The following is a 13,766-nucleotide window of genomic DNA, read 5'->3' on the forward strand; positions in this document are numbered from 1 at the left end:
GCCACTTGTGCTGACAAATTACCTGGTGTGTTTCAGGCGATACCTGCCCAAATTGAAAGGGTTCCCCTCTCGCTACATCTATGAGCCCTGGAATGCCCCAGAGTCGGTTCAGAAGGCTGCCAAGTGCATCATTGGTGTGGACTACCCACGGCCCATTGTCAACCATGCAGAGACTAGTCGGCTCAACATTGAGCGGATGAAGCAGATTTACCAGCAGCTCTCACGATACCGGGGACTCTGTAAGGAGCCCCTACCCCTACTGAGATCTCACTCACCCAGGGGAGGACTTAACCTAAGGCTTTTTCAGGTGTTTACTGGTTCCAGGCTGTGAAAGACACTGCAGGCTGGGCCAGATTGGGCTCTTTGAGCAGCAGCTGTGGGGTGTTGGGAAAAGGCGAGGCTGTGTCCTGGTCCTGCCCTCTGGGCTCCTTTGTTTCTCATGACCCACAGCTCTTTTAATCTTGTGTGCATTCTGACTACCCCTTGCTTTATCCCCCAGGTCTGCTAGCATCTGTCCCTTCCTGTGTGGAAGACCTCAGTCACCCTGTGGCAGAGCCCAGTTCTAGCCAGGCTGGGAGCATCAGCAATACGGGTGAGTAATTACACTGGCCTCTGGTCTCCCTGGCCTTCTGTGGTCTGTGCCCCCACCACCACCTCAGTCACTCAGGCCCTATGTCAAATGAGCATGTGCCTGGTGAAGCCTATATTTCACCTAGAGCACACTGTAAGACGATCATATAAGAGCGTTCATTTAAGATTTTTGGAGGGAAGTAGCATTGGGTGGCTTGATGTGGGGCTAGGAATGGGGCTTTCTTAGAGCTACTTTAAATAGAATCAGCCAAGGGGTGATGCTTTCTAAGCACTGTTTAGCATGATAAGAACCAGGAAAGGAAATAGCAAGAAAAGCTCCAGAAGCAGGAGTGAGCAGAGTTCACTCTAGGAATAGAAGGGATCCAGAGCCATGGACAGGTGAGCAGAGCAACTTTGTCTCAAGTCGCCCTGCCTTCCTGCATTGAAGGGAGTCAGCAGGGCCGGACAAGGCCCGGTTGAGTTTTAAAACTTCACTGCCTGCCACATAAACAGTGAACAGTGAGGAACAGTGTAAGGATGGAGAGATGGGGAATAAGGTGGCACAGGGGTCTAGGCATGAGAAGCAGCAGGAAAGAGCAAGGGTGCTGGTCAGCATGGGAATACTCCATAGTGTGCAGGTGGCCAGAACTCCCAGAATTTCCCCAGGGCTGCAAAGGGAAAGCCTCACCTTCAGAGCAAGGACAGCAGATACACCAGATCAGTCTCTGACCTAGACCAAAGACCTGAGGACCAGAAGTTGGCTGTGGTGCCAGCAGGCCAACTCATGCCCTTCTCATCCAATTCCACTGCTGAAAAGAGGCCATGGCAGGGCTTCCTGTCCCCAAAGAGCAGTCATTGCACAGCGTGAGACCATTATGGTATGTAACTATGATTGTTCTCTGTGTGTCTCCACAGGCCCCAGACCATTATCTAGTGGACCAGCTTCCCCCAAACGCAAGCTGGAAGCAGCTGAGGAGCCTCCTGGTGAAGAACTAAGCAAGCGTGCGAGGGTGACAGAGATGCCTGCCCAAGAGCCAGCGAGCAAGGATGCCTGAGAGTGAGTCCTTGCGGAGGGAGGGGGTCATGGGTTAGAAAGCTACTACTTGCCTGCTAGAGATTGAAACAGCAAACCAGATTAAAATCTGATTGGGATGAGGGGTAGAAGTTCAGTTCAAAATCCCGCCATTCTGCCTTTCATACCTTCTAAACCAGTGGTTCTCCACCTTCCTAGTGCTGTGACCTTTAATACAGTTCCTCATGTTGTGGTGACCCCCCAACCATAAAATTGTTTCTGTTGCTACTTTCTATGGTATGAATTAAAAGGTAAATATCTGTCATACAGAATATCTGATATGCAACCCTCAAAGGGGCCTTGATCCACAGGTTGAGAACCACTGTTCTAAACCTTTAGGGGGTTTATTTATTGGTTTGTTTGAGACAGAGCCTCACTGTGTAGCTGAACTAATCTTCAGCTTGGAGCAATCCTCCTGCCTCATTTTCCTGAGTGCCAGCATTTCAGATGTGAGCCACCATGTCCAGTTTACCATCTAAAATTTAAAAGGAAATTATTAATTTTTAAGGAAAGAAGAGTTTATTTTGAATCAAAGAAATTTAGAAGTTGAAATCCTTTGTTTTCTGGCTGGGGTGAAGGAAGAGGAGAAGGTTAGTTTTGTTCTGTTTGTTTACTTGTTCTTTCTGTCTCTTAACATGAGTCAAATCAGACCTGGATGTGAAGCTGTGAAGTGGCAGGTGTGAGGCTGTGTCCTGTAGGCCAGATGAGGGCAACACTGAGCCAGGAAGGGCTAGAGGGCCCAGAACTAGCTTTCTGCCGCTACCTGCAGAACGTCTCCTCTTCTCACCGAGGCTGTGGCTTTGCACATCCCTGTCAATGCTCATCTTTTCTAGAGGGTTCCTGAATCATTAAAAAGGGAAGGGAAAGAAGGAAGGAAGGAAGGAAGGAAGGAAGGAAGGAAGGAAGGAAGGAAGGAAGGAAGGAAGGAAGGAAGGAAGTCTTGCTTCCTCCTTGTGTCTCCTTCCCCAAGACAGAAAAGGCTTTCAAGCCAATACTGGAGAAATGTAGATTGCCATCCTCTCTTAATCAGGTTTGTCATCCTCTCTTATCAGCCTGTTCCATGCATCAGTAGATTGGATGGTGCTTTTCACCTTGGAGCTTTTTGGTTCTTCTTTCTGGTCTTGATCACTTCAGGGCCTCACTAGGGCGAATGTCTTGGTTTTTGTGCTCAGTGAGATGGCAAGTACCTGGTACTTTTGCCATCTAGACATTGCCAGTGGGAAGACAAGGTTGCGCTGCTTTGTCCCTGGAAGAGCCAGCCGCTAAAATTTTATGCTCTTTGTGGTGCTAAGCACAGTGTGTGATGGCTAATGAGTGTACTTGGTAAATTTCCCAGTTTTAAATTTTAGTTCTTTTTATTTTATATACATTGGTATTTGACTGCATGTATATCTATGTGAGGGTATCTGATCCTCTGGAACAGGAGTTACAGACAGTTGTGAGCTGTCATGTGGATAATGGGAATTGAACCCAGGTCTTCCGGAAGAGCAGTCAGTGCTCTTAACCACAGAGCCATCTCTCCAGCCCAAATTCCCTGCTTTTGAGGCAAGATTAGTAAGCAGAAAGGTTAGGTATGTTAGTCAAGGCCGCACAGTAAAGCTGATGACATACAGGCCAGCATGGCTTGTTGCATGTAGGTGTACAGGAAAAATGACATAGAGAGCATGCCACATTAATGTGGATTCCAGCACAGCAAGGCAGACTAACAGCCTACAGTTCCCAAACAAATGACGCAGACTCGCAGCTTATTAGAAGAGAGCTGTTGATGGACTATGTGATGAAGGAACGTGAAACTGAACTTTACAGCAGGGAACCTGAAAGAGGAATTGGATTCAGGCAGAGTAAAGAGTATTGTAAACAACAGCAAAATCAATTTAAAGTTCACACAATCTTATGCAAATTACTTAATCTCTAGGAGGATAGTTTTCCTTCCTGAAAATCAGGTTGTTCCCAAAATTAAGCACAGATACCAGTCAAGAACATGTTGGGGTGCTGATGTGAGTTGAGCATCCTTTAATTCAAGCTCCTAGATCCAAATGCTCTGAAATCCAAAACCATTTGAGTGTCAATAGTGAAGTCTGTGCAGATATCCCTAAATCCACAAAACCCTGAACTTTAAAATACCTCTGGTCAGGGCGTGTCAGATAATGGGCACTCAGCCTCGGTACCAAGCCCTACTGGTTGGGTAAAACAGAGTGGGACATTTTTCTTACTTTCAGGGGCTCAAAGATGAGGTTTACAGATTCTGGTTTGGTAGGCCCAAGATGGTTGTTGCAGCTCAGCTGTCTGCCTCCTTAAGGCAGGAACAGGACAGCAGGGTTGACTGTACTCACTCGCTCAGTTAACGTACATCCCATGTTTCCAACTCCCATGACAGGTCCTAGGCTTGGGGCATTTTGTGAGCTAGACTGGCAGCCCCCACCTCACCTCGGGTGATACAGGTAGGAGGAGAGAGTGTAAGGAGAGATGTTTTAATTTCAAGAAGCTATAAATGTTATGAAGAAAAGATGCAGTTGCCTAAGAAGAGAAAGGAGAGTCTGGGACACGCAGGGTTGGCTGACTCAGGAACTGAGCTTTAAGAATCGTTGTCTTGGACTGTTGTCTGGGACAGGAAGGCTTGGGTGGGGTTAGAAGTATAGATCATGGCAGACACCAGCAGCGTCACACAGTGTGTAGGCCTTATAGCCTGGGCTTAGTGCAGAAGTACTACGGCGCAGTGCTTCCTTCTGGGATGGGGATTATTGGGATCATTGTTTATTCAGCCTGAAGCTCTGGAAGACTGTTAGACCAGGCAGAGGGGCCCCTTGAGGGAGTTCCTGGGAGAGAAGCCACCTGTGGAACAGGACAGTCAGACCAGCATCCGAAGGAGACTAAGCCCTGGGCGGGGCCCTACAGAGAGCTGGGTGGGCAGGAGCCATTTGGGAGACCTGATGCTAATGCAAGTGACATCAGCTGTGCATAGGAGTACCTTTCCTACCCTGTAGTCTGGGTGCTCCTTGTGCCATCTACTAAATGTCTGGGGGCTGCTTTTCACAGCTTTGCTCTTTGTCTTCATTAGGTAGTTAAGCCAGGCAAAGCTTTTGAGGGTGAAGAGGAGCCAAGAGGTCAGAGGACGTGACAGGAGCAGACTTCTTTCCAAGATAGGCAGTAGGAATGCCATGTGTTTTGGAAACCCCAGAAGAGCAGAACACAGTGGCTTCTGCATGCAGGCTAGGACATTTGGGTCTCAAGACCCTCACCTTTCGTATTAGGCCTTCTAGAGGAGCAGACCCAGCAGAATGCTCATGTTTACAAAATAATGTGTTAGATTGTGTTATATAGTCTAACCACTATGGCACACTGGAGAGGCTAAGAACCCAGGAACTGCACATTCTGCAAGGCTGGTGCTGAAGGCCAGAAAGATTCCTCAAGAGCTTTGGAAGGTCAAAGAAGCTGGGTTCTAGTGTCAGTTAAGAATGGCGGCGGCAGCGGCAGCAGGGTAGGTGCACTTAGCAACAAGGAGCACAGGCAAGCAGACAGACTTGCCCCTGCTTTTCTCTCAGGACTCCATATGTAGGCTGCTGCTAGAAGTCACTGCCCCTGGAGAGAAGCTTAGCCCTCAGTTAGTCCTTCTAGGGAACGTCCTCACAGACCCACTCAGAGGCAAGTCTTAGTCCCAAATCTGATCAAGATGACAACCACGATTAACCCTTACATCTGTGAAGTGCTTTGTCACCTGTTCTACTGCTGGGACACACATGTAGGGATGTCAGGGAGAAAATCAAAACCCTTGTGTGAAAAGTAAGTGAAGCACACCAGGCAGAGAAGGCACAGAGCTGCCTTTCATGTGCTTCAGAGTGACATTGATCACTTAACTGCTGGGCCACAGAGTGGAGCCTGTGGGTCCAGTCAGTTGTGTGGACGGAAAGACCTGCCCCTTTCTGCCCATCCTCTGTTCATTTTAGTCATGTGAGTTGGGCTGCAGGCCAAGGTCTGAGTAATCATTCCCCACATTTAGTCTCTTAGCTCTGCTCTATGGCATTGTGATCCTGCTGTCTCTGGCACTTGCTGTCTCATGAGCAATCATTACAATTTAAATCAGTATTCCAGAAAAACATCTCTAGGATCAGTAGTTTCCATGCTTGCCTCAAACCCACGCCAACCGAATGTTCTACATTTAGTTTTTACAGTGTTCATTAAGCTGAAAGAGAAAACAGTGAGCTTCCAAATAGCAGTCCTGTCAGCTGGTTCCCGTAACCCCCAGAGCTGCTGACACAGGGTTCCATCAGCCTCCAATTCCGCACCGGCTTTTGGTCGGAACTCATTGGTCCAGTGAGTTTACCACGGGACAGCACGTGTGCTTCATTTCTTTCTTGCACTGCACAGCAGTCTATTGAGAGAAGCCCCTCCATGCACAGAGAGCCATGGCCCAAGGAGCTCCTCTCCTGTCTGTCCTTTGCTGTGTTAGTGCTGAGGTTTCACTGCCTAAAACCCCCCTTGTTCCTCTGACGCTTGTTCAGCTGCAATGTGACAGGTGTGTCACTGACAACTTTTCCAGTGAGGAGATGGAGGCAGCCCAGTCCTCCCAGAGAACCTGGCTCAGCATCCTAGGTCTGTGCTCCTGGCTGCAGAATGTCCAGGTATATCTCAGCTGGGTCTCAGCTCCTGAGCTGGAAATGAGCCAAAAGAAAGGAGGTCAAATGCTTTCCATAAATGATAATAAGTGTTGATGGCAGTACATTTAAATTGATCTCAGAAACACATAGTATGTACATGTGTTAGAATAGCACATGATAAGCTAGGCATGATGCATGCCTGGAGTCCCAGCACTTGGAAGACTAAGGAAGGAGGGTCAGGAGTTCAAGGTCATCATCAGTTACATAGCAATTTTAAGACCAAACTGTATTATATGAGATACTGTCTATGAAGAGAAGAGAGATGGGCAAAATATTTTTTCAAAATCACATAATATGCCATTATGTACCATTTTATGTATCAGTTAAAATGAATTTAAATGTTGAAAAGATTTGTCCATAATTCCATGAGCCCAAGCGCAGAAGGCAGCAGAAACGAAACGGAGATGTGGAGATAGCAGTGGAGTTGGTGTTCCGGAAGGAAGCTCAGCTCAGGTCTCACAGCGAGGCCAGCTCTGTGTGGGAATTATACTCAGAAGTGTTTCTGTAACGCAGTGCACCCTAGAAACAAAGGAGTGTCTCTGGAACGGAAAGGCAAGTCTGGACACTGCAGTACATTGTGCAAGGGGAAGACGGCTGAACTTAGACTGCACGTGTCCACGTGTGTGCTTGGCCCAGCTTCAAAAGCCTAGAGCGTATCACTTCCCAGGTGCAGGTGGCTTTACATTTAGCATGTGGCCTTAAAAGGATTACATGCACATGAACATGTGTAGTCCTAGCACCTGGGAGGTGGAAACAGGAGGAGCAGGAGCCCAAGGCTGCCTCAGCTGCATCTGATAAACACTAAAGATGGATTGGATGGAATGTGCTAAAAGGCTGAGTTTCTATCCATCTCCAAATTCATCTGACCTTTTTGTCTTTGTTTCTTGAGACAGGATTTCTCTGTGTAGCTCTGGCCGTCCTGGAACTCACTGTAGACCAGAGATCTGCCTGCCTCTGTCTCCTGGGTGCTGGGATCAAAGACGTGTGCCACCACTGCCTGGTGTGTCTGACTTTTAAGAGTATTTTTCCGTTGCCAACACCGTCCACTTATTTTTGCTTAGTTGTCAGTCTCTACGCTGCTATGTTGAATTTCTTGCTTTTTACATCTTGTAGGTCTTGGTGAGGAGTAATATAAAGATTACTTACTGGTTAAAAAGCAAATAGCAGTGCTCTCAGAGGACCACTGGCTGCTCTTGCAGAAGTCCCAAGGTTCAAGTCCCAGCACCCACATGGCTACTCAAAACCATCTGTGACTTCAGTCTCAGGGGATCCTGGCTGGCTTCTAGGGGCACTGGATATTCATGTACAAAACATTCTTACACATAAATAATTAGTTTTAAGCATCCATAGTTTTTGAGTCCTGAAGGCCTGGGAATTCCTGTGTTGGTTATTTGTGTGGACACTCCCGTCAGTTCAGTTTCTCATTTATGCAAAGGGAGGGATAACAGGTTGTCTGGATCTGGGAGGGTCTGGGAGGTCTCTGTAGTGAAGCACTATAGAAGCAACTCTTTGGTTCTGGAGTCTGGAGTTCATGGTCATGGTCTCTGGTGCTTGCAAAAGTTGGATGCTTTATTCTGTCCGGGTTAAAGTTCTTTTTCCAGTTTGGATTTGAGGTCACCCTAGTAATCTCATTTTTACCTAAAGACAGTCACAAGCCAAAGCCTAAGGTACTGGGAGTCAAGACCTGAGCCACAAAACCAATGACATCAGTTGTGGACACAAGAGTGTCTGCACTGTAACCACTCCATCAGCCTGCCGCCACAGGCAGTGGGCTTACCCTGTCCTCTGGTGTCTGGTGAGGCCATTTGTCTTTCTGCCCGGATCCAAGTTGTTCTAAATCTTTAAGATGACTGAGCTTGTGTCACCATTCCCCTTTCTGCTCCGGACCCCACCCGCCTGCCCACCCATTGTAGCCCGTGCCCAGGGCTCTGTGATTGGTGGGTGGAAGTTTGTCCAGCTGCTGCTTCTAAACCCAGTCATTGCCTTACTCTTCAAAACTTCTCACAGAGCTGCTTTCTCCGACTCCCTCTCTAGAAGCAGGAGTTGTGCTCTTGTCATCTATGAACAAGTGTCCTTCAAGCTGTCAAGTGATGGCATGCATGCAGCCCTGTCCTCTGCTGTCCTCATCCTTGGGGAGAGCGTGTGCAGGGAACACTTTCCCTGGGTTCAGAGATGCAGTATTCAGCCATTCCCCCCGTGGTTGTCCAGCAACAGCCTGGCCCTGGGGATTGTGGCCTAAGCAGCATATTCACTGAGCTGTCCCACTCCCAGTCTGAGAATCCCCAGGGAAGCAGCGAGAGGAGCTGGGCCTGGGCAGCTAAGCAGCCTCCTGAGTGCCCCCTTTGTACATGTTTTTCTCTTTCAGCTGGAAAGCCATTGCTCCGAGAGCAGAGCCCAGGTGCCTGAGCTGCCACGGCCACAGAGCGAAACCTACAGAGAAGCCAGTCACCAACAGACAGCGAGCAAGAGTGTGTGTATGTGTGTGTGTGTGCACGCAGGTGTGCTTGTGTGTGCGTGCACGCGGCGTAGTGTGCCATTTGCGTGTGCATGCATCTGTTTACACTCTGGGCTGGAGATGTCCAGGGATCATGCCTCCTAACCAGGGCTGCTTCCTGACCTCCAGACACAAGACCCAAAGCTGTCCCTGGGAGTCCCCTTCCTTGTCCTAGTAGGGTGATAGGGCCCTAGCTCAAATTCTGGTCTCTGCCTCCCCAGACAACTCTTCCTCCCTCGTATCTCCAGACAGGGAGGTAGAGGGCCACAGCTTTTGACTCTCATCTGAAGCATGAAGTTCCAGAAGCAGCCAGAGTCCTGCTGACTTAGTTCCCACTTTCTGACACTAGAACCTGAGCAGCTGGAGTAGCTGCTTCCCATACTGACTTAAACAGTTGGACAGTCTTCTTTTAAAATCCCATGTTACTGGCAGGGCAGGCCCTGGGTGTCTAACACTGCAGACTGGCTGGCGTGTTGTGTGCCCAATCCTGCCTATGCCAGCCTCAGATGGCATTATCTGTCTCTGTAGGACCTTCTAGAAGTCAAGTGAGGCATAGACCCCAAGTCTTCTAGCCCTTCCCTAACAGCTAGGGTCCAGTCTCGGCCTCCCAGGAGCTGTGGATGAGCCAGGGTCTGAGCTGGTGGAGGAAACCAGGACCCATGGCTTAGGGGCTCCTGGCTCCTCAGGCCACACTCCTAGGCATGAAATGCTCCAGCAAGTACTGCTGACACCAGCCAGGCAAGCTGGCCAGTCTGTGCTCTACAGGCTTCCGCCCCCCACCCCACTCGCCCTGCACTAGGTGACACCCACACAGCCCTGTCAGTGCTCCAGGACTGGGCCTCAAGGGACCCAGAGGGACTGCCTGGGGTGGGGCACTACCTGGGGCGGTTGGCAACAGGTCAGGCAGAGATCACACCTGGCACACCATCCCCTTCCAGGGCAGCAGGGGAAGATTTGGCTCAGAGAAGCCAAGCCTGCTTTCCAGGGAGTCCCTTCCCCCTCCCACTGCAGCGTCCTGTGGAGAAAGAAGTTGTGAAAAGAAGGATCTGAGTGCAACTGAGCAAGTCTTCCTTCCACCCCATGGCCTGCACTTGAGCCGTGTGTGTGTGTGTGTGTGTGTGTGTGTGTGTGTGTGTGTATGTGTGTTCCTGTTGGGGTTTTTGTTCTCACATGTAACATTAAGCTGGCCTCTGGGCCTTTTCCTCTCTACCTCCCCTGTGACCTTTCCTAGCCTCAGAGTTGTTAATGCCCTTGGCCCTGACCTTCACTGTGTCAGACAAGAACCCAAGAACCCTGGGGTCAGGTCCCCTCTCCTCCAGCTGTCCAGCACATCTGACAGGCTTCTTTTTGAGATGGCCTCAGGTTTTCTCAGCAGAGAGCTGCCTTTAGTCCAACTGTTCATGTCCATCGTTCTGATTAGAAGCATCCTGTGACCATGTGGAAGAATGGGGCACTGGTGATATGTGTTCAGGGCTCTGGGCTGTGGCCTCCCTGCTCCTTAGCCCCAGGCCAAGAGGAAAGAGCCAAGGGATCTTGCTAGAGGAAAAGCAAGGCAAGCCTGGAGAACTGGTCTGAAGAGGATCAAAGGCTAGGTCTGGATCCAGTATTTATTTCGCAACACCTTCAGCTATGGGGGCAATGCCCTTCTCTGCTTTTTTGATGATGGCTCTCTTCCCAAGGTACAAGTTGGCAAGATCACCTGCCCTTCCATCTCCTTGACATGCTGGCTCATTCCCAGGACAGCCTTCCAATGAATGAAATGGTCTACTCCCAGAGCTATGTGATGGAGTGGCCTGGGGGCTGGGGTGGCTTCATGACTCCTTTTGCCTAGCCTGAGTGCCCTTGAGGGCTGTCACAGAACAGCGCCCCATGTCCTGCTCCTGGGACGTAGCATGGAGAAGAGATGGTCGCAGGCAAGAAGCACTTTATGGAGTTCCCTATTCCTGGGAAGGTTGTGTTTTGCCCAATTTGTCTGTGAACATTTACTTGTTTTATAAATGTCTGATCCTGTCTGAGTAAAGCTGTGTTGTGTAGTCCATCTTGTGGGTTACCTGGGAACTGGGGTTTCTGGGCATGAACATGGGTAAAGCTTTAAGCCTGGCCGTACTGCTACTGTTAGAGTGAGGAGTCTTATTCCCTCATGGATAATAGGAGGCTGTAAGCTACTGTAGCAGCCCTAGAGCTTGGTCAGAATCAAGAATCGGCCCAAACCGTACAGAGCCCTGAGACCGGTTCCTGGGTGCCACCTTACAATGGCATCAGGTAGCCTGCTGAAAATCAGGGTCCTGTCTGTATTCATTCTTCATGATGTGCTAAATGTGCCCTCTGGACACTGTTAAGGAGGCCACAGCCAAGCATGAGGCCAGGATGCTTGCTCTGTCATGGACCATCTGGCCAGAGTTCCATGTACATGGGTGTTCCTGGTGAGAGAGGGGCTCAGGCAAAGCCAAAGAAAATCACGGTCTGCTCTACAGACACATGTCATTCCTGGCTCTGCCTCCTACCTCCTGCTGGCCTACTTCCTTCCAAGACCAGGCTGGCTCCCTCTCTGGGCTTCTCATCCTGCTTTGGTTTGGCTGGAGAAGCTGAGATAGACACCTTTGTTCTTGAGCAGAGGCTTCAATGAGATGAGACTGTCCTACATACATACACTTCGGACTTCCTGGGGATGCTTCCCAGCTGAGACGAGCACACTTTAGCCCCGATAAGTAGGCAGGGCCGCTTTCCTGGGGGGAGGAAGACACCAAAGCAGCAGATGGTTACAGTGGGGCCTAGTGTGAGAGGCCTGAGCCAAAACAGAAAGTGACCAAACCTTACTTAGTGAAGCTTCCGTGGCAGGGAGGGGAGAGGCAACCAAGGCTTTAGGTTTTAGGACCGAAGCAGGGAGATTGAGTGCCTGCAGCTTATTTCGGGGAAGGAAAAGGAGGCAGTGTTCACAGTTGGCACTCAAGATTTGCAAACAGAACTCCGCAGGCTGTAGAGCATTTGTCTGTCCTGCTCCATCTACGTGGCCACAGGGGTAGTGGAGCTGGGTGGGAGGCACTCTGACCCATCAAACCTGGAGCCCTAGCATAGGCAGCCCATGTTGTGTGAGAGAACCTAACACAACTAGGAAGAGCCACGGCTCAACCCTGGTGGGTTCAAGGAACAGAAGCAACCTAAAGGCCCCCAAGAAGCCAGCTCTGGGGGCAAGAAGAAGGTCCTGGGCCTCAGGGTAGGAGAAGCCAGTTCAGGACTGTGTGGGTGTGAAAGGGGTACTCTGCGGAAAACGTGGTGGGAAGGTTTAAGTGCTGGGAACTGGGCATTCACACTAATCCTCAGGCTTAGCAAGAGACACAAGCATATTGTTACCAGTTCAGAGTCAGCCTAGGCTTCATAGTAGCTTCCAGGACAACCTGGAAATTAAAGAAAATGAAGTGTTGGGGGAGTCCTGGCATAAAGAGGCTCCACAGGGCTAAGAAGCCAAGAGCATGGCTCAGGTTACCAGTGTAGCCGGGGCTCAAAGGGGTCTTAACAGAGGTGCCCTTCTAGACAGAGTTCCGGAGGACGTGAGGGCTAGATCCCAGTTCACAGGTGGGTGTTCCCCACCCCCAGGAACAAGCATCTCTACTATGTTTCTTTTTCACCACAGTCATGGAGGGGTCATACCCCATTTCACACATGGGAAAGACAAACCTTAGAGCTGTGAGGTCACCAATGAAAGTCTCCACTGCCTGTTTACTTGTGGAGCCAAGCTATGGTTTTAGGCCACCTGGCTCCAAAGCTGACTGCTTTTGGACGCCACTCTCTCCCTTCTCAGCCATCTTCTGCAACCGTCCTTCCCACCCCCCAGTGGTGTGGAAGGCAAAGCCAAATCTGGAGAGCAGGACTTTACCACTATATACCTGGTGCTCTGGATCTAGGACCAGCTTTGGGGGTGGGGGGAGAGCAAAGCTTTGCTGGTGGCTGGAGAGTCCGGTGGGATACTGCTGAAGACCAGGTGGACCCAGGGCCACCGGGCCAAAGCGTCAGCACCTCGGAGAGCGCCTGGAGGCGGGGCGGGGGCGGGGCCACGAGACCCCAGTCGGCCCGGGGGCGCGCACGGTGCGCTCTCGCCGGGGCCGCAGGCAAAGCGGCGCGCGCCGGGAACCGCGCCCGCCCTAGCCCGGTCCGAGCCCCGCGGCGGCGGCGGCCTCCTAGCCGCGCCTCCGCCTCCCAGCCGCCGCCGCCGCCGCCGCCTCCCGCGCCGCGCTCCGCCCGGATGGCCAGGGCTGCGCCCGGGAATGGCGGAGCGAGAGAGCGGCCTGGGCGGGGGCGCCGCGTCCCCGCCGGCCGCCTCCCCATTCCTGGGACTGCACATCGCGTCTCCTCCCAATTTCAGGTGAGGACTGCGGCCTCGCGTGCCCCGCCCTTCGACCGGGCCCCGAACCTCGGAATCCCCAAGGACCCCTAGGGCGGCGTCCCTTCTTGGCCGAGCCCCTAGCCCCACAACCTCCAGTCCAGGTTGGTGGCCGAGGCGTGTCCTCCACCACCACCACGCAGCTCCTTACGCCATTCTTGGTGTTCTGGGGTCGGGCGATCGGGATGAATCTGGGGCAGGGACCCGGGAGGTCGCCTCTCCCCTCCACCTTTGCGCTGAGAATGGGTCTGGGGTTTGGTTGGAATCCCGGTGCAGCAACGTGCCCAGACTTTACCTGCTGCATCCCAAGATTTCTGGCCCACGGTGGAAGCGAGCTAAAGGTTGGGAGCCCGTAGGCTCCAGTTCTCGGAGGGAACAGCCTTGGCGTAAGGAGGGTCGTGAGCCCCTCCTCCAGCTGTCCTGGCCAGATGAGCCAGGTGCTAGGCTGTCCCGGACAGGGTCTTCTGGATTTGGGGAGCTCCCACCTGGTCAGTTATATCTCAGGACAGGTGCAGAAAGCTCAGCCTCAACCAGTGGAACCCAACCTGCTTGTGTGTGTGTGTGTGTGTGTGTGTGTGTGTGTGTGTGTGTGTGTGT

At 51.3% G+C, this 13,766-nt stretch overlaps 2 protein-coding genes across 4 annotated transcripts in view; both read left to right on the plus strand.

Annotated features, from left to right (window-relative positions):
- The window catches only part of Cry2 (cryptochrome circadian regulator 2), a 29,505-nt gene extending 18,694 nt beyond the window's left edge, over positions 1 to 10,811 (plus strand). For all 3 annotated transcript variants that reach the window (XM_055600258.1, XM_055600267.1, XM_055600276.1), the window contains 4 exons: positions 37 to 239; positions 500 to 592; positions 1,486 to 1,627; positions 8,663 to 10,811. In XM_055600258.1, coding sequence (XP_055456233.1) covers positions 37 to 239; positions 500 to 592; positions 1,486 to 1,625 — 436 coding nt within the window. In that variant the 3' untranslated portion in view covers positions 1,626 to 1,627; positions 8,663 to 10,811. The remainder of the gene's footprint in view (positions 1 to 36; positions 240 to 499; positions 593 to 1,485; positions 1,628 to 8,662) is intronic.
- Positions 10,812 to 13,020: 2,209 nt separating this feature from the next.
- Positions 13,021 to 13,766, plus strand: part of Mapk8ip1 (mitogen-activated protein kinase 8 interacting protein 1) — a 16,861-nt gene continuing 16,115 nt past the window's right edge. Inside the window, exon 1 of the mRNA XM_055600290.1 lies at positions 13,021 to 13,151. Within this exon, the coding sequence (XP_055456265.1) occupies positions 13,054 to 13,151 (98 nt within the window). The 5' untranslated portion in view covers positions 13,021 to 13,053. The remainder of the gene's footprint in view (positions 13,152 to 13,766) is intronic.

This window comes from Psammomys obesus, unplaced genomic scaffold, assembly GCF_907164565.1.
Source record: "Psammomys obesus unplaced genomic scaffold, mPsaObe1.curated_primary_1811, whole genome shotgun sequence".
In the NCBI taxonomy this organism is placed as follows: domain Eukaryota; kingdom Metazoa; phylum Chordata; class Mammalia; order Rodentia; family Muridae; genus Psammomys; species Psammomys obesus.